Genomic DNA, 24,606 nt, shown 5'->3' with positions numbered 1-24,606 from the left:
AGAAATTCAAGAACCGAAGAAGTCACATTCATGGTACTGCCGGCACACTCAAGGCATGACATCCTCCTAGGAAGAGAATCACAAGGAGATTTCAACATGATCTGTTCCGCACCACATTCCGTCGTAGGTTTCCCGACCGAAACAGGCGTTGCATTGATATATGCAAGCAAAGAAGTGCTGGCAACAGACGAAATCAGGCCAGCAAAATCAAGCAAACAAGCACCGCGCTTAGAAGCAGAGAAATGGGTATTGAATAGCGCGTACCCAGAACAAACAGTCACTCTGGGGCCCGCCATGTCCGACCTGACGCGCGCGGCGCTCAAGAAATTACTGCATGAAAACATGAACGTGTTCGCCTGGACACCGGCTGATATGGTGGGTGTTCCACGGCATATAGCAGAGCACCGTCTAAACGTCTCCGAAGATGCAAAGCCAGTGGTGCACGCCAAAGGACATCTAGGCGACATCAAACACGATGCCATGAAAGAACAAGTGCTAGAGTTGCTAAACGCAGGAATCATCAGGGAAGTCCGGTACCAAACATGGGTAGCAAGCCCAGTAATGGTAAAGAAACCGAACGGTAGTTGGAGAATGTGTGTTGACTACAAGGATCTGAACAAAGCATGTCCCCGTGACTGCTACGCTTTACCAGATATAGATGAGAAAATCGATTCTTTGGCAACATTCCGATGGAAATGTTTCTTGGATTGCTACAAAGGGTACCACCAGGTCCAAATGGCCGTCCAAGATGAGGACAAAACCGCATTCCGCACGCCAACAGGGTTGTATTGCTACACCAAGATGCCGTTCGGCTTAAAGAATGCAGGTGCAACGTACCAAAGGTTGATGAACGAAACATTCAGTGACGCCATCGGTAAGTACATAGAAGTGTACATGGATGATCTGGTAATCATGAGCAAGGAGGAGAGCGCGATGCTGGCAAATATCCAGAAGACCTTCAACACGCTGCGCAGCGTAAGCATCAAACTGAATCCAGCAAAGTGCTCATTCGGAATGGAAGAAGGAAAGTTTTTGGGCTTCGTAGTCACTAAAGATGGTTTTAAGGTGAATCCAGAAAAGGTCCAGGCCATAGAAATGATGCCTTCACCAGCAAACGTCAAAGACATGCAAAAGCTTGCAGGACGATTGGCAGCACTCAATCGGTTCCTAGCTAACCACGCTGCAAAATCTTTCCCATTCATCAAGACCTTGCGCAACTGCATGAAGAAAAACCAGTTCCAATGGACTCCGGAAGCAGAAAATGCGTTCCGCGAGATGAAAGACTGTCTCATCAAGCTGCCAACTCTAACCGCACCAAACAAAGGAGAACCTTTGGTCCTGTACCTCTCAGCTTCCGACAAGGCAGTCGGAGCCGTACTGTTTGTTGATCGTCAAGGTGTCCAAACACCTGTGTATTATGTGTCTAGAACCTTGACCGACCCAGAAACCAGATACGCAATCATGGAAAAGCTTGTCCTTGCACTGATTCACGCGTCAAGAAGGCTGCGCAGATATTTCGCCAATCACGTCATCCACGTGCTAACAAACTACAATATTGGGAATATCCTAGCAAGGCCAGAAGTATCAGGAAGGTTGGCCAAATGGGCAATAGAGCTAGGGGGACACAATGTGGTTTTCAGACCACGTCCATCAATCAAGGGCCAAGTCTTGGCAGATTTTATGACAGAAGTGCCAGACGACAAAGACAGAGAATGCAAGGCAATGGAGAAAGCTGAGAAAAAACAAACAGAAGAGCCATGGCTACTGTACACAGATGGTGCATCCAACGAAGATGGGGCAGGCGCAGGGCTAAGACTAGTAAGCCCTGACAAACATGAGTTCACATACGCCATACGCCTAGACTTCAAGAGCACAAACAATGAAGCAGAGTACGAAGCCTTTCTGGCCGGCTTGCGTTTGGCAATCAAAATGGGGGTCCGACACATCGAAGCACATGTGGACTCCATGTTAGTAGCAGGCCAAATCAACGGCCAGTATGAAGCCAAGGGCGACATAATGGCACTCTATCTCAACCAAGCGAAGACGTTGTTACAAACTTTCTATTCCTACAAGGTGCATCACATAAACCGCAGCGAAAACAAGCCGGCAGATGCTTTGAGCAAGCTTGCGTCGACAAGTTTCCAACACCTAGCAAAGGATGTGCGCATAGAAGTTTTGAGCAACCCATCTGTTCCACTAAAAGAAGTCAGCATCATCCAAACAGGAACCACGTCCTGGATGACACCCATAATCATGTACTTACAGTCCGGGATACTTCCAGAAAACAAAGCTAAGGCGCGAAAGATACAATATAAATCAGAACATTATCAGATGGCAGACGGGATACTGTATCGAAAGTCATATCTCGGCCCGCTGCTAAGATGTGTTGATGCCGACGACGCAAACTATCTGATCCGGGAAGTACATGAAGGCATTTGTGGTATCCATGCCGGGCCGCGAATGGTAGTGGCAAAGTAATGAATGCCGGATACTACTGGCCCGGGATGCACCTCGATGCCGTGAAAGAGTTGAGAAAATGCAGTGGCTGCCAGAGGCACGCACCAAAAACCATGCGCCCCAAAAACGAGCTGGTACCAGTAACAACCGCATGGCCTTTTCAGCAATGGGGCATAGACATGGTGGGCCCCTTTCCAGAAGCTCCGGGGGCAGTTAAGTTCATCATAGTCGCGGTCGATTACTTCACCAAGTGGGTAGAAGCAAAGGCACTCGCATCAACCACGTCAGCAGTCGTTAAACGATTCATATGGGAACAAATCATATGCCGGTTCGGCCTACCACTCAGAATCATCACCGGCAATGGAACAAACTTTGCAGCAGATGATCTCGAACGGTGGTTCAAGGAACTAAACATCGAACATACCTTCTCGTCGGTTGCACATCCGCAAGGGAATGGTCAAGTTGAAGCAGTCAACAAGAGCATCGTCGATGGCATAAAGGCAAGGCTCGGTGAAAAAAGACGTGGGTGGGTCGATGAACTACCCAGCATATTATGGGCCCATAGAACAATGCCAAAAACAAGCAATGGAGAAACACCATTTAGCTTGGTCTATGGGTCCGAGGCTGTGATCCCAGCGGAAATCGGGCTTCCATCTCCGAGAATGCTCTCCATGAACCTGATCAATAACGAGGAAGAAAGGAGGATCGACCTGAACCTCCTAGAAGAACGGAGGGAGATGGCAGCAATCAATGAAGCCAAATACAAATCAAAGCTTGAAAAGTATTACAACTCCCGAGTCCAGATCTGCACCTTCAACCCAGGAGATTATGTCTTAAGGGACAATGAAGCGTCCAACGCAGAAAAAACGGGGAAACTGGCTCCCAAATGGGAAGGCCCGTACATCATTGATGAGGTCCTCGGCAAGGGGGCATACAAGCTACGCACCATGAACGACAAAGAGGTTCCACGAACCTGGAATGCCCAACAGTTACGAAAATGCTACATATAATGCAAACATGTAATCGTACAGGGCGAATCGCCGACACATTTACCTAATACAAGAAGTGTTTGGCTACCTTTATTTCATGCAAATTTTTTTTTCACAACTGCATTTATTACTTCGGGCGTACACGAAAACATCAATGGCTCGACCATAGGAAACGTTGTAGACCTCCAAGGCTCGTCACAACCAAGTGAACAGCCGGGTCAGAAACACAACCAAAGCCTACAAAACGCCAAAGAACATAACTTCGTGCCCACATAAACACGAAAATATCGATAGCAAGGTAACTAAACATTGTAATGCTCCCAAGGCTGTGATCCCAGCTGAGCTCACACAATAACCTGCACCTCGATCACTTCGTATGTCACATACAGGCGCGCATACTTAAACGACAGAATAAAAACGTTGTAATAACACAACATCACCTGTCAGCGCCATCATTCATTCGTGACACCTAATCAAAGTAATTAAACATGCACATATTATGACGATTTCAAAATTTGCATAACCAAAAATCAAAGCGGTAAAATATATGTCAATACACACAATCACAGTCAAGAAAATTAAAATTGTCTTAAAACACCCATTACAAGCCCATTCAGGGCCATACACGGCACGCAGGCCGGAAACAGCCTATCAAGTATGGCTGGAGCCAGCACCTCCCGCAGCACCATCGCCATCTTCTCCCAAAGCTTTTTTCAACAAAGCTACTCCATTCGCTTTGTGAGCCAACTTCCCAGAGGCCCGAACAACAGCTAAATCAAGCGTCGAAAACTCTTTTCGCTTCTCAGCATAAGCACCGTCACAATCATCTTTATATAACTCAAAGTGGAAATCCTTCTCATTGTTCGTGGCCGCAAGTTTGCCTTCAGCATACCCAAACTTGCGTCCACTATTATACCCTGCCCTACCCAATTCAAACATATAGCGGGCAAGTTCAGAAGAATGCAAAATACGATCAGCAAGCTACAAGAAAAACAGGATCGAGTAAGAACAGAAATATACAAAGACAAAAACAACATGAAATGAAAAAACAAGGCAAACAAGAACGTTACCAAAGGAACACCGCGAGACAGCAACCACCTACTATCAGCTGAGGCCTCCTCAGCAAGAAGCTCAGAAGCACGACATTCAGCCGTCTTCTCATCAAGAAGGCGCTGAACAGTCTCACACTCCGCAGCCTTCTCCTGAGCAAGAAGCTCCAGCTTGTCGATCCGAGCAACATACTCCTTTTCTTTCTTCTCCGCAGCAAGACGCGCCTGATGCGCCTCATCAGCAAGGGCCGTCTTCTCACCAGACAGCCGCACAATAGCATCACGCTGCGACTGCATCTCCAAGTTCGTACGAGCACATGCAGATTCCCAATCCTTCTGTTTTTGCTCGTTCAACTGCTTCTGCTCTTCAAGCTTCCGCTCAGCCTCAGCAACCCGCCATTGCAAGCCTTTTTTCTCCGCATTAAACTTCTCTTTCTCTTCGGAAAACGACTTCTTCGCCTCCTCAAACTCAAGAGTTTCTTCCCCCATCGACCTCCATTCGCGAAGAATCTCTTGTGATGTGGCAAAGAAGTGAACCCCAGCACTAACATGGTCGTCTATAAGGGCAAAGCGGTTGCGATTCTTCTGGAACATCCTCTCAGCAGGCGGAAGTGACAAAGAGAAAAACTCATGACAATTCTTTAAATCAGTCATTCGAGAGCCCTGAGTAAGGCCCCAGCGGGGGACGTGAGGCAAATCATCACAAGCTGGGTTACCCCAAGAATCATCAGGATTATGTTTAAAGTGCGGGCTTCGCGCAAGGCCAGAAGTGGCTCCACCTCCACCGGGAGGACGTTTAGTGTAGATGGTTTGTTGCGGAGTAGTCTCACTAGACTCCATATGCACCTCAACACCTTTACCCTTATCACCTCCAACATCACCCCCAGTCGCATCGCCTCCTTCAAACGTACCTTCAACAAACCCTTCACCACCACCCACGTTTGCATCAGCACCATCACGCGGAGGGGTCAGACCAACAGTCCTCGACGGAGGAGAAGTAGGTGGAGTAATCCGAGAAATGTCCGCCGCCCGAGGCTTATTGCTAGTCTTGAATACTGCCATAAGACAACAATTAAAGAGCAATCCAAGGAAAGATACGACAAACGTACAATGAAAGAAAATTACCAGGAAGAGGAGCAGAGGCAGCATATATCTCCTCCAACAAATTCCCACGACCTCCACTAAACACGCCCAAATCAATCTCAGACTCCGAGGGCGCTGGGGGAGCCTCTTTTTGAAGCTTTGCCTTCTTGGCAGCAAAAACAGCAGCAGCCTGCTCATCAAGGCGACGTTTGTGATCATCGAGAGCTTTTTTCTTCATGTGCTCAGATAAGGTAGCACTGTCATCAGGATCTGACTGTTGACCCTTTTCACCAACCCCTAAGCCAGACAACGTATCAGAAACTACCACATAACCTAGACAAGGATGAGTAAAGGGTCGCTTACGAGAAGAACCAGCACCTTTACTCTCAGACTTCTCCTCTCTCCTTCCAGACCTATCAGTTCGTGCTTTCTTTCTCGTCTCCAACTGGGCAGACGGATCAACAGATGCCTCCGCATCATCATCATCCCCAACAATTTCATGCACGGGGTCAGCAACACCACCAGGCGCGGTACCTGCACGCGCGTAATGAGAGGTTAGATCTTCAACATTCGGGTCAGAACTCCCACTAGAAAGGATGATAACTTCCTCTCGACCCGAATCGACAAAGTCATCCCAAACATCTTCACCTAGAACTTCATCAGCATATCTGCTCAGGCTTTCGTCGGTAGGGTGCAAAAACCGACCCCGTATCTGCTCCAACCACGTCGGATGCCCATCAGCCTGGATAGCTTCAACCATGGCACCCGCTGATTTAGGGTCCAAGGCATTCAACAAACTGTAACCAACTGCAAAATGGCAACAAGAGTAAGGACACATAGTAAACATAAAGGGAAATAATCAAGTGGTAAGACAAGAAAGAACCATACATTTGCCCTTATGGCTATACGCAGGTTGACCCAGCGGATGTTTAGGAACCCACAGCAAACTCATCCCTGCACCAACTAAACCATCTCATCCAGTTGAGAAATAGCAGTCGCCTTCGCAGTTATCTTCTTATACCAGTCTTGAGCAGCAACGTTTGGAAGAACATCCACCTTAGGGATCCCTTGACTCACTTGCCGGTATAACATATCTGTTGGAATCACACCACGACGGATATAAAAAAACTTTTGTTTCCAGTCATGGATGCCCTTTAACGGCACAGAACACACCGGAGCAACCCCTGACCTAGCTTGAAAAGAGTAAAAGCCGCTGGTATACGTAACGCTGTAGAAAGCGTTAAACATCTCAAAAGTAGGATCAACACGGTAAGACCTACAGACGAATTCGAAATGGGTAATCCGAGGAAGCCCAATCGCATTTATTTGAGAAATATGGAGCCCATAACCCCTCAACACAGCAGCAGTGAACTTCGTAATCGGCAACCTAAAATTGCCTTCCCGGAAATAAGCAACATATAACGTGATAAAACCCGGAGGGGCATCCAATGCAGTAGATCCAGGAGGAGGGTACTGAGCTCCCCACTCGGAACGGAAGTTCATCCCCCTCACAAGCATCTGAAATTCCTCCTCCTTCCAGTTAATAACGGCTTGGTCTGGACCAGGAGGAGCCCTACCTCTATGCTTCCTTTTCTTCTTAGTTGGATTCTTCTCAGCCATGATAAAGGTCAAGAAGAAGATGATTTGAACTCAAGAAAATATGAACGATGGGAAAACACAAGAGGAGGATAGAGAGAAAATCACACTTAGAATTCAAGAATGAAGGAAGAAAGGGATAACCGCCCCCTATTTATACCCATCGCATTTAATGCGATGGATAGTGGACCGTCAGGAAACAGGAAAAGCACCTAATAGATGACTGACACGTCAAAGGAGAGAGAAGACGTCGGCTCGTTTTTCGGGAAGCATGGGCGACAGGGTCTGCTGATGTGACAGAAAGTCACTGCAAAAGCAACTGTTCACCTCCGAAAAGACAGGGACGTCAGACGGTCACACCAAACACTTCCCCATAACCACCAAACTTCCAACAGAAGGAAACACAAAAGGGCCAAAACCCATGCGGCATGCGTCCATTTGGCTCACTTTTTCAAGAAGCCAAAACCCATGCGGCATGCGTCCATTTGGCTCACTTTTTCAAGAAGCCAAAACCCATGCGGCATGCGTCCATTTGGCCCACTTTTTCAAAGAAGCCAAAACCCATGCGGAAGGCGTCCATTTGGCTCACTTTTTCAAGAAGCCAAAACCCATGCGGCATGCGTCCATTTGGCTCACTTTTTCAAGAAGCCAAAACCCATGCGGCATGCGTCCATTTGGCTCACTTTTTCAAGAAGCCAAAACCCATGCGGCATGCGTCCATTTTGCTCACTTTTTTAAGAAGCCAAAACCCATGCGGCATGCGTCCATTTGGCTCACTTTTTCAAAAGGTAAAAACCATGCGGCACGCCCCCATTTGGCTCACTTTATATGAACCAACTTCAACGCGATGCATGGAGATCATAACTCTCATAAGTCCAGAATCCCTCCTAGACGATTAACTCAACTAGAAGGCACACTGGACTGGGGGGACTTGAAGAGGTATGGTCCCAATTCCCTGCCTACATGGCAGGGACCACACCACTTTTGTGCACACAAGGCATCCATGTCACCAGAACATTCTAGAAGCTTCCAGAAGACATCTAGGCGGTTCACAGCTGGCATCAAAGATGCTTTGCCCAACATAAAGGACAACACGTGTCACCATTGACAGAAGGCCACATAGGCCTGCGACAATCCAGGGAGCAGGGCTGACATGACCAGTACGAGGTACCCAGCACAGGCGAATACAAGGACGCCACGTGTACCACTACACCCTTCGCGACAGAGCAGACCAAGAGGATATTCCCCTTGGTCGGACAGCTGGCGCGCACCCACAACTGGCATAGCTGCTTCCTCCTTCTTCACCCTCCGGCTATAAATAGGACCCTTCATCATTCAGGTTCGGGATCTTGGCTCTCTTTACTCACTCTATACACACGCTGTTTTATCCCTCTCAGAGCAGTACTTATTCTCACGCCGGAGCCTGGTTAAGAGGGAAAACCCCCTTCCCCCCTCTTAACGAGACTAACGGTGTTTACTGTTTTGCAGATCTCAGGCCACCGATACGAGTAAGAGAAGAGGTTGAACCCCATAAGTGAAACGATCCTCTTGGTTATCCTTGCGTTAACCATTGTTTCAACACCCGCTTATGTGACGCCTACGTGGTGGATACATGGCTGCACTTAAATAATCAATAACCATTTTAAAGTCTGAACATTCAACAACCATAGTTATCAAATGCGCTAGGCGCACTCTAGGCGCATAGGGCTCGCCTCTCGCCTAGGCGAGAACGCAAAAAAAGCGAGGGCCTGAGAAAAAAAAAGCGCAATCAAATAAAAACATTAAAAAAACAAAGTTATGAACCGAAAAAAGCCAAATCCTCAAATTCCAAAAGTTTTCAAATATCATAAACCTTAAAATAAAACCAACATTATTATGAATCACCAAAATATCCCAAAACCAAAACTGTTAAGACTTGAAAACAATAAAGTTCAGACTTCAAAAAGCAAACAAAATTCAAAACCAAATGTTCTTCAACTTTAAAGATCATCGGAGTCGGAGTCGTCTTCCACAGCAATTGCCTTGTCTTTTCCAGCAGCATACACATACGTGTAGTATTTTTTGCCAGCAAAGAACTGTGAATGATGTGGATACGTCTTATTTGTTATATACAGAACATGAATGAATGTTATATAAAGATAATATATATCTCTTAACTTTTTGAAATTTAAAATATCTTTAAAAATATATACAGATTTGATGAGATATGATTCTAAAAGATTTAAAATTATCTGTAAATATAATCTGGGTTGTTTAAAAGATAGGGTTTTAAAAAAAAATAACGTTGCTTTTTTATCTAGGAGACAAAAGCGTGTATGGTCGCTTTGGTCGCCCAGGTCGCCTAGGCGGACCAGGCGATCGCTTTTAACAACAGAGTCAACAACTAATTTCAGTATTCCAGGGTGGAAGTTTAAAAAAAAAAAAAAAAAAAAAAAAAAAAAAAAAAAAAAAAAAAACACAAACCTAATTTACTAAACAAAACAATTGAAACATAATTTGCTAAATTTCAAATATGTTAGTCAACATAACCGCTTCTAAGATTTAGACACAACTACACATGTACTGCGATAATTCCAATCACAAAACCTACAAATCACATACTAAAGTAAAAACGTAGAGGGTACAAGCTTTACCTTCGTTGATCAACGATGATCCGACAAAATTGCAATGACAAATCTATAAAATATGCTGCTATCATTTCAAAACAAATAGAAGAGAACTTTACGTACCTGAAAATGATATGCAAGAAATGACTGGAATATTTTGGTGACGATTGAGGAGAGCGACATTGCAGCTCCAACTACTTTAAAAATCGAAGCCATTTTCTTGCCAAATTCTACATGAAATTAAATCTTGCAAGTGGATCAACTGATGATCAAATTCAAAACAAACTAACACACACTACACTTTATACTTGAATCTTAGGGTTGTTAATTATGAGCCGTTTTGACCAATTTCAACAGAAGAGATCAACAGTCAACACTCGCCGCGTTAGACTCACCGTGGTCTATGGTATATGTATTATATCAAGTATTCAAGGTTTAATAGCAGTTAAACACTCAACAAGCATTTCAAGGCTTGAACATTCAACAACTGATTTCAAATTCTAGTGGGAAAGCTTTAAAAAAAACACAAACCTAAAAGTGGGAATGGCCAGGCCAAAGACAGAGATCCGACAATATGATATTTTCAATTTTGATTCATAGTTCATTAAGTGTACTTTCATCCTGCTACAACACTTTAACAATCCATTCGAAACCGGATGTACATGATAACAAGCATTTTATTCATCATCAAAGTTACAGATAATAACACAAGCATTTCACCGAACACCTTGCAGACTGACACAAACACTTTACACCCAAATACAACTCAAGGATTTGATACAGTGACAATATGAATTAATGGGTATTTCTAACCAGAAATTTCAATAGACTTGACATCAGGCTTCTTCACTTCTTCTTTGGGCACCGTAATTGTAAGCACTCCGTTTTCCATGGCCGCCTTCACCTGATCCATTTTAGCATTCTCCGGCAACCTGAACCTCCTCGTGAACTTCCCGCTGCTTCGTTCTACCCGATGCCATGTATCATTCTTATCTTCTTTCTCCACGTTCCTCTCACCGGTGATCTGTAAGATGTTTCCTTCTTCCACCTCCACCTTCACTTCTTCTTTCTTGATCCCAGGAAGATCCGCCTTGAACACATGAGCTTCTTGCGTTTCCTTCCAATCCACACGGGCGTTTACCAACGCAGAAGTTTCCCTTGAAACGCCAGAAGAAGATGAAAGGGGGAAGTCTTTGAAAGGGTCCCAAATGTCTAGGGAAAATGGGTCGAAGATGTTGCTTCTTCGGCCACCGAACAAGCTGGGGACAATCGACATGTTTGGCTGAAGCTGTGGAAAGATTGAAGAATTTGGTTGTGTGTAGGTAATTTGCTGACTCTCGATTGTTTATGTTGCTGATTTGGAGGGAGCAGGGACGATTTATATAGTTTGGATAGGGATATTCAAGAACTTTCAGGATGACTCGTGTGAAGAATAACGATGCAGAAGCTTCTTGAGCCTTCTACAGCCCAACCATTTTTTTTTTAAGTTGTCAATTAATTTCGAATATCGGGCTAGGTTTTTCCTAGAGAGCCCCCTTACACGATAGATCTGGAATTTAAACCCTTTAATCAGAGGCGTCTCTGAGAATTCGCATATCCTGTTCGAGCTTGAAAAAATGTGTCCTTCCATTATGTTTTGTTATTATTTAAAAAAATCAAATTAGTATTGGGTTCAATAAAGCTAATTCCAATTGGGCTAAATTCTACCATAAAAAATTATTTGTAAATGGGCCTATATTTAAAGTGGTATGTGTTTACTATTTAAAAAAAATAACATATACGTATCGGATTTTTTTTTTAAATCGCATGCCCCTCGAAATCGTGGGCCTTGTGCGGAGGTCCTTCCCGCACACCATCAAAGCCTCCCATGCCCTCAACAAGAAACCTCTGTTACCCAGACTTAACCCTGAAAACTGAATAAGAAAACTCATCCAAACTCATCATAGGTGGAATTTAAATACGCGTAATCACGATAATTATTGATGATTTACAGCCCACCATTTAATGCAATAGAACCTAAACTTATATAATAATAAAAAATTAAAGAGGTTTTATCATAGGAATGCATTTTTCTGTAACTAGTTATAATGACAAAACTAAAGAAAAATATGATATATGATTATTGATTCATGTTACATGTTCCTTCAAAATCAAATTTGAGTAAATGGAACTCATGAAAGATAATTTTTAAGAGTAATCTTTTATCCAGTAATGTTATTTGTATTTTAATTTAAGAGAAAATATGAAAATCGTCAAAACAAAATTTTTTTTTATAACTAGTGTTTATTTAAAAGATCTTTCAAAAATGGTGTTCTAAAGTTCCTAACCCTAAATTGGTGCAACCATGAACGAAGCATGTTAAATCGGGTGGAGTTTTTGTGGTCAACCTGACACTACCAATCCCATGTTGGAGCGTTGGTTGTGAAATCATGTATTCTGGCATGCCTAACCCTTTGGTGGTTTAATCTCGCTGTGTCACCCCGTCAAAATTTCGGTTAACGGTATTTACCTTTCCGGTTACTACAGGTTGCGATTATAACAACTCGAAAATGTAAAATTACAATAGACAATTAAGATTAGCAGGTATTAACAATCCAAGAAATTACTGCTACTTCACCATGATCTTTCAAACAAAGAATTCAAGTCTTTATCATAAACCTTTAGATGAAAAACAGAAAACTAAGAAACCTAGTCGAAAGAGAACACTACCTTCATGTTGCGATTGTTGATCTTCTCACTAATTGACAGTGGAATCAAAAGTAGTGAGCAGAAGAGAGATCGAGAGGATGAGTTAGGGATACATCGATCAACACCCGATTAATGGCCAAGATCATCTGAAAAAACAGTTTTTTTTGTCCAAATTAACAGTTTTTGAGCGACGAACAATTTATTAATAAATGAGTAATCTATATCTATATATATATACTACTATATAATACATATTGAAAGGATACGATTGGAATTTTACAACCTCAATCTAACAACTTCATTCAATAATCTCTATTTATTAAACTTTATTTAATAAAACATAAGACATTATCTATAACTCCACTTTTTTGCCTTCTAAGTTAAATAAATTAATCCTTGAAAGCAGAGTCGGAAGTACAATAAGCTTCTAACTGAAAGCACATATAAGCATAAACTATAATACGAAAATTACGAAAAAAATAAATAAATTAATCCTTTCATTTTTTTTATTTACAAAAGTTTAATTCAAATTACTTGTTTTTACTGTAACCATATATTTAATAAACATTATCGATTAATTAACACAATGAAAAGATACAAAAAAAATGATATAATAACTTAAGATGGTAGTATTCATGTAATTCAAATCATGTGGCAAAATAACTGAAATCCATAAATGAAATGATACTTAATCGCCCAAAATAAGTAGGGAGGGATTTGAAATGAACACCTTATCTCAATGAACAATCACTGCACAGGTACTTGAAAAAAATCATTTGCACAAGTAACTGAAACAAATAAATGAAATGAGAGTTAATTAAATAGTCATTATAACTAGAATTTGAAACCAACGATTAAATGATTTGCTAGCTTATTATATGTTAGAAAGTACCACCGTATTCTTGGAAAAATAAACCAAAACTCTATTGCCTCTCTATTTCTCACTCAAATTGTACCGAAATCAGGAGGTTCGCTCACATCCGCCTTCAGTACATGAGACATCCATTGCCAACGTTGCGTCTGCTCATCATTTGCTACATTGTTGTTTCAGTCGTTCTCAAACTGTATCGGACTCAGGAGGCTCAACCAGAAAGGTAGTCGTTGATTATGTTATTCGCTTGCTATCTTTGTTTAAGAAAGGTTAATTATCGGTTCATGCTTTTGTTGATTGATGTTCGCTTCTTTAAAACAGCAATTCCAAGTGGAGTATTTTGTTTATATTACAAGACTCGATCAACATCTACATCATTGTTTCACCACAACGTTGCTACCGCTGCGCCTACGTTTGCTGCCACCGGTCTGCCACTGGTGTCCTCTTCATGAATGGGTACCTCAATCACTTTCTTCTTCCTTTCTAGATCATTGTTTCACCACAACGTTGATACCCCTGCGCCTACGTTTGCCGCCACCGGTCTGCCACTGGTGTCCTCTTCATGAATGGGTACCTCAATCACTTTCTTCTTCCTTACAAAGTTTTTGTGATTTTGACAGCCACCACTCGCTGTGAAAACCACCTAGAACTGCCGCCATTGGTTAGATTCGCCTTCTTTCACTTTTCGACAAAACGCTGCTGGCAACTATCGAATTAAGGTAATCGATATGACCAGCATTTGTTGATTTAATATGCATGCGTAGACACCACATATATGTAAATTATACTGGAACTTTAAGTTTTGAAACTGTTAACTTCCAACGGCTTAACATAGGTTGGACATAACAGTTCGAGACCCAGCCCATGCATTCTTTAATTACAGTAACTTATTATCCATGCTCCCTCCAATCAATTAACAAGGTGTTCATAGCTTTTATGGTTTGTAAATGACAACTCTTTCTTATATACCTTCATTCAAAGTTTCTATTATGCGTGAGATGATGTAATGAAATATATGATTAATTCATCCTTTAGTTTAACAAAAATCTTGGTTCTACGTTTCACTTCAGTATTGATTTATAATCAATTTATGCTTCGGTGATAATAATAGCTTTAAAATTTATGCCTCACTATGTGAATAGCTTATTCAAAACAAAAATATCTAACATCAATGACCTTTAGTTGCCATCAGATACACACACTTGACTGCCATTCTATTTAATTATTTTTTATATCCAACATTCGAAACAAAATACTAACACTTCCTATGACTGCCATTCTATTTAATTATTTTTTATATCAGATTCTCATCTCATAATTTTTACCTTTTTAATAATGCATACAGAAAGACTTCCTATCTCCATCACCTCAAATGTCGTCTACCAAGAGGTTTTACGCGACTAAAAACAAAGGTACATCACTTCAACCTAACATATATACCATCATTTGCTACTCTTATCCATAACATTTGATTTTATTTCCGCAACATAAAAACATTCTTCATTTATTGCAAACCATACAATACTAACCTCATGTCCCATATACTACAAATCTTGCAGTTCACCAACGGAGGAGACAACATGTATACCAAAATATATCTTAGCTACTAATTAAACATCCAAGCTACATTTCCTTTGTGTATTTGCAAGCAAACGATTTTCCTTTTGGTAATAAATATAGCATTGTTACTTTTCAGCACGCTACATTTGTTTTCCGGAACACTATTAAAATGCACACATAGAAGGGAAGAAACTAAGAATAATCCAAATTGTTCAGATCATTCAAATTAACAAATCATATGCGCAGTGTCTACAATATGTATCAGCAAAAATTATGATCCTACCGCGTAGCGCGGGTTTCCCGCTAGTAACTTAATAATTGAGTAATAACTTAGGAAGATAATTTTCAAGAGTAGTTAAAAGAAAAAGATAAAAAAAAAACTATCAAAATTACTCTTGTAGAGTAATTTTGATATTTTGTAGAGTAATTTTGTAAAATGTTCATGTAGAGTAATTTTGGTCTTGTAGGGTAATTATCAAAAGGGGAATTGGCCTGTAATAATCCCACCTAGACCTTATTGGCCATTAATAATCCCACCTCAGAATATTCCCCCTACCGGTCCTACATTTCACCTATTTTTCCTACAATGGTCCCCCGTTAAAAAAACTTAACGGAGTTAAGCTTTTTTCCAAATTACAAACAAATTTTTTAGGGCTTTTGATCAGAATGACGATACGAGTCCATTGATGTAACACTTGCCTCGAAACGGTGCTCCAAGTGACTTGATTTTGGTTAATTGGAAATTTAAACACCCGAATTGAAGCGCCATTTTCATCGTTTGGAGCACCGTTTTGAGGCAAGTTTTACATCAATGGACTCGTATCGTCGTTCTAATCAAAAGCCCTAAAAAATCTGTTTGTAATTTGGAAAAAAAAAGCTTAACTCCGTTAAGTTTTTTTAACGGGGGACCATTGTAGGAAAAATAGGTGAAAGGTGGGACTGGTAGGGGGAATATTCTGAGGTGGGATTATTAATGGCCAATAAGGTCTAGATGAGATTATTAGAGGCCAATTTCCCTTATCAAAATTACACTACCCCCCCCCCCCCCCAAACCCCCAAAAAACTGTAGAGTAATTTTGAATATTTGTAGAGTAGTAATTTTGGTCTTGTATGGTAATTATCAAAATTACACTAACCCCCCCCCCCACCCACACACACACACACATACACACACCCAAAAGAAAAGCTAAAAACTAAACCATAAAGCTAAACCCCATAATTAAATGCTAACAAAATTACTCTACATGATCATTTTACAAAATTACTCTACAAGATCAAAATTACTCTACAGGATTATTTGTAGAGTAATTTTGAATTGTATGTTATTTGATAAACTTGCAGAGTAATTTTAATTCACTTGTAAAAGTAATTTTGATGCAGAGTAATTTTGATAATTACCCTACAAGAACAAAATTACTCTAAAAAAGTCAAAATTACTCTATAAAAGATCAAAATTACTCTACAAGAGTACTTTTGATAGTTACTGATAACTACAAAAATGACACCGTGTTTTTTTATATTTTCCTTTCAGTTCGTATGTTTAGTACGTTAATATTATTTGTATTTGATCTTTATCCTATATTAGTACGTATGTTTATACTACAAAAATGATACCGTGTTTTTTATATTTTCCTTTCAGTTCGTATGTTTATACTACAAAAATGACACCGTGTTTTCTTATATTAGTACGTTAATCTTTTTCTAAGAGCTTTTTTTTTCACAATATAATAATCTATACTCTTTTAGCGAAATGGATTTTCCGGGTCTCTAACCCCAAATTACTGCAACCTTAAACTAGGCATGTCAGGTGGTGTGGAGTTTTTTTGGTCAACCTGACACTCCCAACCCCGAGTCGGTTGTGAGATCATGCAGCCCGACATCCGATGGATTTTTTTTTTGAACGACGAACCCTAGGGTGGTTTAATCTCGCTTAACACGAAGTTCCCGACCCAGGAGTGACATTCACTTTGTCTCGGTATTTGTTCCTCCATGTGTCTTAACGATTTTGTATGTGTTATCATATCAACACTAGAAGGTAACAATCAAGAAGAAGAATGGTCAACAATTAAACGAGTGATATAGTCGATTGAATTCTTCTTATCACCAATTACAAGATTGATTGAAAGGAAAAATGAATTATAGAAAGAAAAATATAAATGACCTAACAAATGTGATTAACTACCCCCCTTTTAACAACTAGGTGCTAATTAACAAACTATTAACCAAAGTTATAGAAGTAACCCCCTAAACTATTACTATATTGCAACCAGCAACATTTTAACCATTCACATAATCCCCAAACACTGCTGAAACTGAGAACTTGGCAAAGTCTATTGCTGATTCTCCTGTATCAACCAACCCAATTAATGAAACAAAACGAAAGAAAACAAATGAAACAGAATTCAAGAAGATTCTAAATATGTTAATCAACATAACTGCTTCTGAGATTTAGACATCACTACACATGAACATTGATCATTTCAATCCTAAAACCTACAAAATACATACCCAAGTAAGAACGTAGACGGTACAAGCTTTACCTTTGTTATTGAATATTGACAATGAACCGACAGAATTGCAATAACAAATCTATAAACATGCTGCAATGAATTCAAAACAAAGGGAAGATAAATTTACGTACCTGAAAGTGATCAGCGAGAAGATAACTGGAAATTTTGGTGTCGGTTGAGTTGGAAGACGAAAGCAACGTTACAGCTCCGACGCCTTAAAAATTGAAGCCATTTCTACAGGAGAATAAATCTTGCAAGAGGATCAACTGATGATCAAGTTCAAAACAAACACATTCACAACACTTTATACTTTATAATGTGTGTGTGTGGGGGAGGCAGCGAAAACGATGATGCTTTCTTGCTGTTGATGTTGTCAGTGTAAACAAAAGATGTCACACTGCTAAAGAAGAAATGCGACTGAGGACCTAAAGTTGAAATGATTTTGGTCATCGCAGGAAAGAAAATCTGCAGATACGTAAACAAAATCGCGATTTTTCTAAATAAACAGATTGCTAACAGACAAACCACTACGTACACATATATCAAGTGAGATTAAATGCGGTGGATTCGGAATTAAAAAAAAAAAAACATAGAAACAGATCCAGTAATTGAAATCTACTGTAGTTACAGTTTTAAAAGGCTCCAGGTTTGATGTCATTCTGATAGGCTCTTGGATGTGACAATAGTTTTATGGGTGAGGAGGAGACGTCGATGGTGGCCTGGAATCACAAGTAACCTCTAAACCGTATTACATAACTCCCAAATGTTGGCTCAACTGCCAACTTTAATTGGCTGGGATAGGATCAATTTCAACTATTAGGATCAACACTGGCCATGGATAGACTCACTGTGGTCTATGTTATATGATATCAGGTATTCAAGTTTCTAAGATTCAAGAATCAAGGTTTAGTCAAGTATTCAAGTCTCAATATTAAATCAAGTAATTGATATAGCATATTAATAGCACTTGAACATCCAACAAACAATTATTTAAGTGTACAGGCTAACAAGCATTTTATTCATCATCAAAGTTACAGATAATAACACAAGCATTTCATCGAACACCTTGTAGACTGACACAAACACTTTACACCCAAATACAACTCAAGGATTTGATACAATGACAATATGAATTAATGGGTATTTCTAACCAGAAATTTCGATAGATTTCACATCAGGCTTCTTCACTTCTTCTTTGGGCACCGTAATTGTAAGCACCCCGTTTTCCATGGCCGCCTTCACCTGATCCATCTTAGCATTCTCCGGCAACCTGAACCTCCTCGTGAACTTCCCGCTGCTTCGTTCTACCCGATGCCATTTATCATTCTTATCTTCTTTCTCGACGTTCCTCTCACCGGTGATCTGTAAGATGTTTCCGTCTTCTACCTCCACCTTCACTTCTTCTTTCTTGATCCCAGGAAGATCGGCCTTGAACATATGAGCTTCTGGCGTTTCCTTCCAATCCACACGGGCGTTTACCAGTGCAGAAGTTTCCCTTGAAACATCAGAGGAAGATGAGAGGGGAAAGTCTCTGAACGGGTCCCAAACGTCGAGGGAAAAGGGGTCGAAGATGCTGCTCCTTCGGCCACCGAACAAGCTGGGGACGATCGACATTTGCTAATGTTTGGCTGAAACTGTGGAAAGATTGAAGAATTTGGTTGTGTGTAGGTAATTTGCTGACTCTCGATTGTTTATGTTGGTGATTTTGAGGGAGCAGGGACGATTTATATAGTTTGGATAGGGATATTCAAGAACTTTCAGGATGACTCGTGTGAAGAATAACGATGAAGAAGCTTCTTGAGCCTTCTACAGCCCAACCATTTCTTTTTAAAGGTGTCGATTATTTTCAAATATAGCGAGCTCTAGCAAACGTTTGTGATCTAGAATTTAAACCCCAAGGAATGAATTATTTACTTATTCCTAACCCAAACACCTTTTAACTTTTCAAAAAGTAAATAAGTCATTAAAATAAGTTTAGCTAAACAGCCCCTTAGACTTTACCCTGAAAGCTGAATAAAAAAACTCATCCAGACTCATCATAGGTGGAATTTAAATATACGTAACCACCGAAGAATTAGTGGTGATTTACAGCCCACCATTTGATGCAATAAAATCTAAACTTACATAATAATAAAAAAATTAAAGTGGTTTTATCATAGGAATGATTTTTTTTCTGTAACTAGTTATAATAACAAAACTAAAGAAAAATATGATATATGATTATTGATTCATGTTACATGTTCCTTCAAAATCAAATTTGAGTAAGTGGAACTCATGAAAGATAATTTTTAAGAGCAATCTTTTATCCAGTAATTTTATTTGTATTTTAGTTTAAGAAAAAATATGAAAATCGTCAAAACATAATTTTTTTTATAACTAGTGTTAATTTAAAAGATCTTTCAAAAATGGTGTTATGCAACACTCCGTGTTTCGAAAGTCAAAGTCAAGATTGAAGTCAAAGGAAGAAAAGATTGTTAATTGCGATCTGTCACACCTTGCTCAATTCCTGTTTTGACTTCTTTGACTTGTAGATAGTTTATCTTGCTCGTTACGTTAGTTGTATTATGTGGAGTACTTGAAATAATCGAGGTTTTATCGCTATATAATCGCTATTTATCGCTTATCGCAATCGCATTCGCAACTCGAATTACGCGTTCTGGATATTTTTTACGTGTGTGTGCTATTTATGTGTTACTGTGTGTGTTTAGTTTATGTTTTAATGTGGTGATTAATCGAAACGCTATCGCAATCAAATCGCAAACGCTAAACGCAAGGTATTTAGGATGATTGTATGATAGATATAGTAGTTGGGATTAAAAGTAATTTAATGAGAAACTCTATCGCATCGCAACGCTCAACACGCGAATCGAAACTGCAAAACTCGTCGCGCCGAACACTTGAAACGAGTGGCCAACCGACCAAGTTGCCACCCGATCGGATTGCCGTCCGATCGGAATGCCACCCGGTCGAGTTGCCACCCGATTGGACTGCCATCCGATCGGACAGCCACTCTCTTCCATTTCCCCCACTTTCCTTTTTGGGAAACCCTACAAATACCCCCTGTCAACATCAACACTTCACCTTTTGCACTCTCTGTCCGACCAGCTCGTTCTTTGCCTCTTTTCTTCCAATTTCTCGCGATTCTTGTAAGTATCCAACCTAAATCTTGTACTTCCTCGATCTACACGCACTCCTACACCTTTCTATCTTCTGAATCTTAACTTTTAACCGTGAAATCACTGGATTTGAGGTGTTCTAGGATGATGTCATCATGGTGTTCTTATGAACTTCATGTTTTAGCTTCAATCCACCAAGAAAAACTTAGATCTGGATGATTTCCACTCAAATAAACTTAGATCTGAATGATTTACACTCAATGCATTCAAAAACGATGGAATCGGATCTCGTTCTGACCTCTGCTCATTCTTAGTATTGTGTTAGCTCAAGATCTAGATTCTATCCACGAGACCACCAATTTCGGACTAAGCATGAACAACCGTCTTGAACCGGTTAACTGGTTGAACTAGGGTGGTTCCAGTTAGATCGGGTCACTTGGGTCAAGATGGGGTTCTGTTGATTAGCACGTTGTCACACCGTCTCGATAAAACTACAAAACTATCAAAACAACCAAGTGAAGAAGACGATCAGGTCATCTGGGACGGATTGCCGAGATAGAAGCAAGTCAGTACCACGTGGAACCACCTCGATACCTAAAAATTATGAAAGTCAACCCATATCCCGGATCGCAAATGTGGTGCTGAGCCGTTGAATGACGTACAAGCTTTACCTTTGTTACTGAATATTGACAATGAACCGACAGAATTGCAATAACAAATCTATAAACATGCTGCAATGAGTTCAAAACGAAGAATGGGTTGAACTACTTAACGATTACGAATGCGCCATCAAGTACCATCCAGGCAAGGCCAATGTTGTGGCTGACGCCCTCAGTCGAAAGGACACTCTACCTAGACGCGTACGAGCCTTGCAGCTCACTATACAGTTCAGTCTTCCAGCACAGATACGAAATGCTCAGGCAGAAGCGTTGAAACCAGAAAACGTCAGGGCTGAAGCCCTACGCAGCTCAAGGCAACGATTAGAACAGAAGGAAGACGGCGCCTACTATGTAACGGGGCGTATTTGGGTCCCACTTTATGGCGGTCTACGCGAGCTTGTGATGGACGAAGCTCACAAGTCTCGTTACTCGGTACATCCAGGATCGGACAACATGTACCACGACATCAGAACTACTTATTGGTGGCCTAGCAGGAAGGCCCACATCGCTACGTACGTTGGAAAATGCTTGACCTGTGCGAGAGTCAAGGTTGAATATCAGAAACCAGCTGGTCTACTTCAACAACTCAAGATACCGCAATGGAAATGGGAAGAAATTTCCATGGATTTCGTTACAGGCCTACCTAGATCCCAGCGTGGGAATGACACGATATGGGTGATCGTGGATCGACTCACCAAGTCTGCACACTTCCTGGCTATAAAGGAAACGGATAAGTTCTCCACTCTCGCAGACATCTATCTTAAAGAAGTTGTTTCGAGGCACGGGGTGCCCACCTCCATCATTTCGGATCGGGATGCACGATTCACGTCAGAGCTATGGCAAGCGATGCACAAATCCTTTGGCTCACGATTAGACATGAGCACAGCATATCATCCTCAGACGGATGGGCAGTCTGAGCGAACAATCCAAACTCTTGAAGACATGCTTCGAGCATGTGTTATCGATTTCGGCAATGGCTGGGAAAAGCACCTCCCTTTGGTGGAGTTTTCTTACAATAATAGTTATCACACCAGCATACAAGCCGCTCCATTCGAGGCATTGTACGGACGTAAATGCCGGTCACCTCTCTGTTGGGCAGAGGTGGGGGATAGTCAGATTACGGGTCCAGAGATTGTAGTGGACGCCACAGAAAAGATTGCACAGATACGACAACGCATGGCGGCAGCACGCGACCGTCAGAAAGCCTACGCGGATAAGCGTAAGAAGCCGTTGGAATTTCAGGTCGGGGACCGGGTTTTACTTAAAGTCTCACCCTGGAAGGGTGTGGTTCGATTTGGTAAACGAGGCAAACTCAATCCACGGTATGTTGGACCGTTCGAAATCACTGAAAGAATAGGCCCAGTAGCCTACAGACTGAACCTACCAGCTGAACTCGGTGCAGTTCACAATGTATTTCACGTGTCGAATCTGAAGAAATGCCTATCAGATGAGACCCTCATAGTTCCTTTTAAGGAACTCACTATCGACGAGCGGTTGCAGTTCGTCGAGGAACCAGTTGAAATCATGGACCGGGAAGTTAAGGTCCTCAAACACAAGAGAATCCCTCTTGTTCGAGTTCGTTGGAACTCCCGACGTGGCCCAGAGTACACCTGGGAACGCGAAGACCAAATGAAAGAAAAGTACCCCCAGTTATTCAGAACCAATGCATCCACTACTGAGGCTGAAGCTACTACTACTGAATTTCGGGACGAAATTCCAAATCAACGGGGGGATGATGTGACACCCCAGGAAAACCAGTAAACGCTACAACTTACCTAGCTTCCTCAGTGAGTGCGTACCAAATTTCGGGACGAAATTTCTTTTAAGTTGGGGATAATGTGACAACTCGAATTTCCAAGATTTCTATTTCGCATTTATTGCACGTTCATGTATTGTTTAGCTGTTTATTTGCATAATTGATTGCTATAGAATTGTATACGTTTTGATACAATGAAGTGTATTGTGTGATTGTGCATGACTATGTGTTAATTGTGATAAACTTGTCCAATGTACAAACTTGGTGGTGAAACTGTAAAATTAATTGAGATAGTGCACTCTTGTAAAATAGAATAATGGAGGGTGTAAAGAGTTATTAGTGAAACCTAAATCATACTTAACCCTAATCCCATTTCACTAATCATTTTCACAAAAATCCAAGCACGTAGTTCACAATTCTCTGGCAATCATCACCAAATCATTGGCAAGACATCACAAGTTTGATTCCTCTCTTCCTCTAGGATCAACACAAGGTAATTGTTAATGATTGTTTGTTGATTATTTGATTGATATCAATTCTTGATTCTTGTAATTCTTGCAAACCCTAGTTCTTCATGTGATAGGCTGTGATTTTGATTTGATTCTGAAGTTGTTGATGATGATGATTAGTTGTATGATTGATAGATGGTTCCTGTAATGATTATAGGTTGATTATTGTTGATCATAAGTGGATTGATTATGATTCTGCCGTCACTGTGTATGATATTAGGGTTAGAAACCAAGAAAAACGTAACTGTCATGATGCAAAAACGAATGATGGAATTGTGTTTCAGAGTTTTGTGAATGAATATGTATGTCTGAGTTTCGTGACCCTTATGTAGTTGTCTGAGTTTTATAAAGAACACATGAAGTCCGAGGTTGATATAAGGACTCAAGGTCCGAACATTTTAAGACAATGGTTGCCCGACTTTTACTTGGACTTAATGTGTCCCGAGTTTTGGGAATTTAGTTGCCCGAGTTTCATTCACCAAGTATGGTCCGAGTTTTTAAAGGAAGTAAAGGGTCCGAGGTTGTATCTGGTCCGACCTTTGCTTGATTATGTTGTCCGATTTTAAAACAAACAAACAGGGTCCGAGGAATGCACTTGGTCCGAATTTATTATGTGTGGTGGTCCGAGTTTTGGGCTTTAGAGCCCATGTCCGATTTTAATCCCCACCTTCTTCTTGTCCGAGTATATATAATGGATAGGTCCGAGTTTCTTGATAAGCTACTTGGTCCGACCTTTTTGATACAAACATCTAATGTCCGAATTTCTCTTCATCAAATGTTGCCCGAGTTTTAATGGAAGGGATCTTGTCCGAGTTTCATGACCCCAAACCCCCACCCCTTGTCCGAAGTTTATAAGCTTATGTACATAGGGTCCGAGTTTTAAGAGTGGAACTCTGGTCCGACTTTTGTAGATTAAGTAATATCCAAGTTTGTTTAATATGATAATAACCTAGCCTGACTCTTATGCATGATAATCTAGCCTGAATTCTATGTTAAATGCACGGTCTGAACTGATTACTTGATAAATGATCCGACGTTGTTGATGAACTGTCTGAATTAGGTCGATTTTATGATCCGGAATGCTTGTTGTGATGCATGTACTGAATTCTGTTTAAACTTGAAAGGACTGCATGATTGTATGAAGTTGAATGCAACTG

General features: G+C 40.9%; 2 protein-coding genes across 2 annotated transcripts; both read right to left on the bottom strand.

Annotated features, from left to right (window-relative positions):
• Positions 1-10,439: 10,439 nt before the first annotated feature.
• Positions 10,440-11,254, bottom strand: LOC118481775 (17.3 kDa class I heat shock protein-like). Its single transcript, XM_035977026.1, has one exon. The coding sequence runs from the start codon at positions 11,054-11,056 to the stop codon at positions 10,589-10,591; it is 468 nt and encodes a 155-aa protein (XP_035832919.1). The 5' UTR covers positions 11,057-11,254; the 3' UTR covers positions 10,440-10,588.
• A 7,144-nt stretch (positions 11,255-18,398) lies between these two features.
• LOC110922119 (17.3 kDa class I heat shock protein) lies at positions 18,399-19,230 on the bottom strand. Its single transcript, XM_022166447.2, has one exon. The coding sequence runs from the start codon at positions 19,021-19,023 to the stop codon at positions 18,556-18,558; it is 468 nt and encodes a 155-aa protein (XP_022022139.1). The 5' UTR covers positions 19,024-19,230; the 3' UTR covers positions 18,399-18,555.
• Between the last annotated feature and the right edge of the window lie 5,376 nt (positions 19,231-24,606).

The sequence above is a fragment of the Helianthus annuus genome, chromosome 1 (assembly GCF_002127325.2).
Source record: "Helianthus annuus cultivar XRQ/B chromosome 1, HanXRQr2.0-SUNRISE, whole genome shotgun sequence".
Lineage (NCBI taxonomy): Eukaryota > Viridiplantae > Streptophyta > Magnoliopsida > Asterales > Asteraceae > Helianthus > Helianthus annuus.
Note: the sequence above shows the minus strand (reverse complement) of the source record. Positions and strands in the feature narration are given on the sequence as shown.

Excerpts from the sequence above, each read along its gene's own strand:
- LOC118481775 (XM_035977026.1), bottom strand. The coding sequence starts at position 11,056 with ATGTCGATTGTCCCCAGCTTGTTCGGTGGCCGAAGAAGCAACATCTTC.
- LOC110922119 (XM_022166447.2), bottom strand. The coding sequence starts at position 19,023 with ATGTCGATCGTCCCCAGCTTGTTCGGTGGCCGAAGGAGCAGCATCTTC.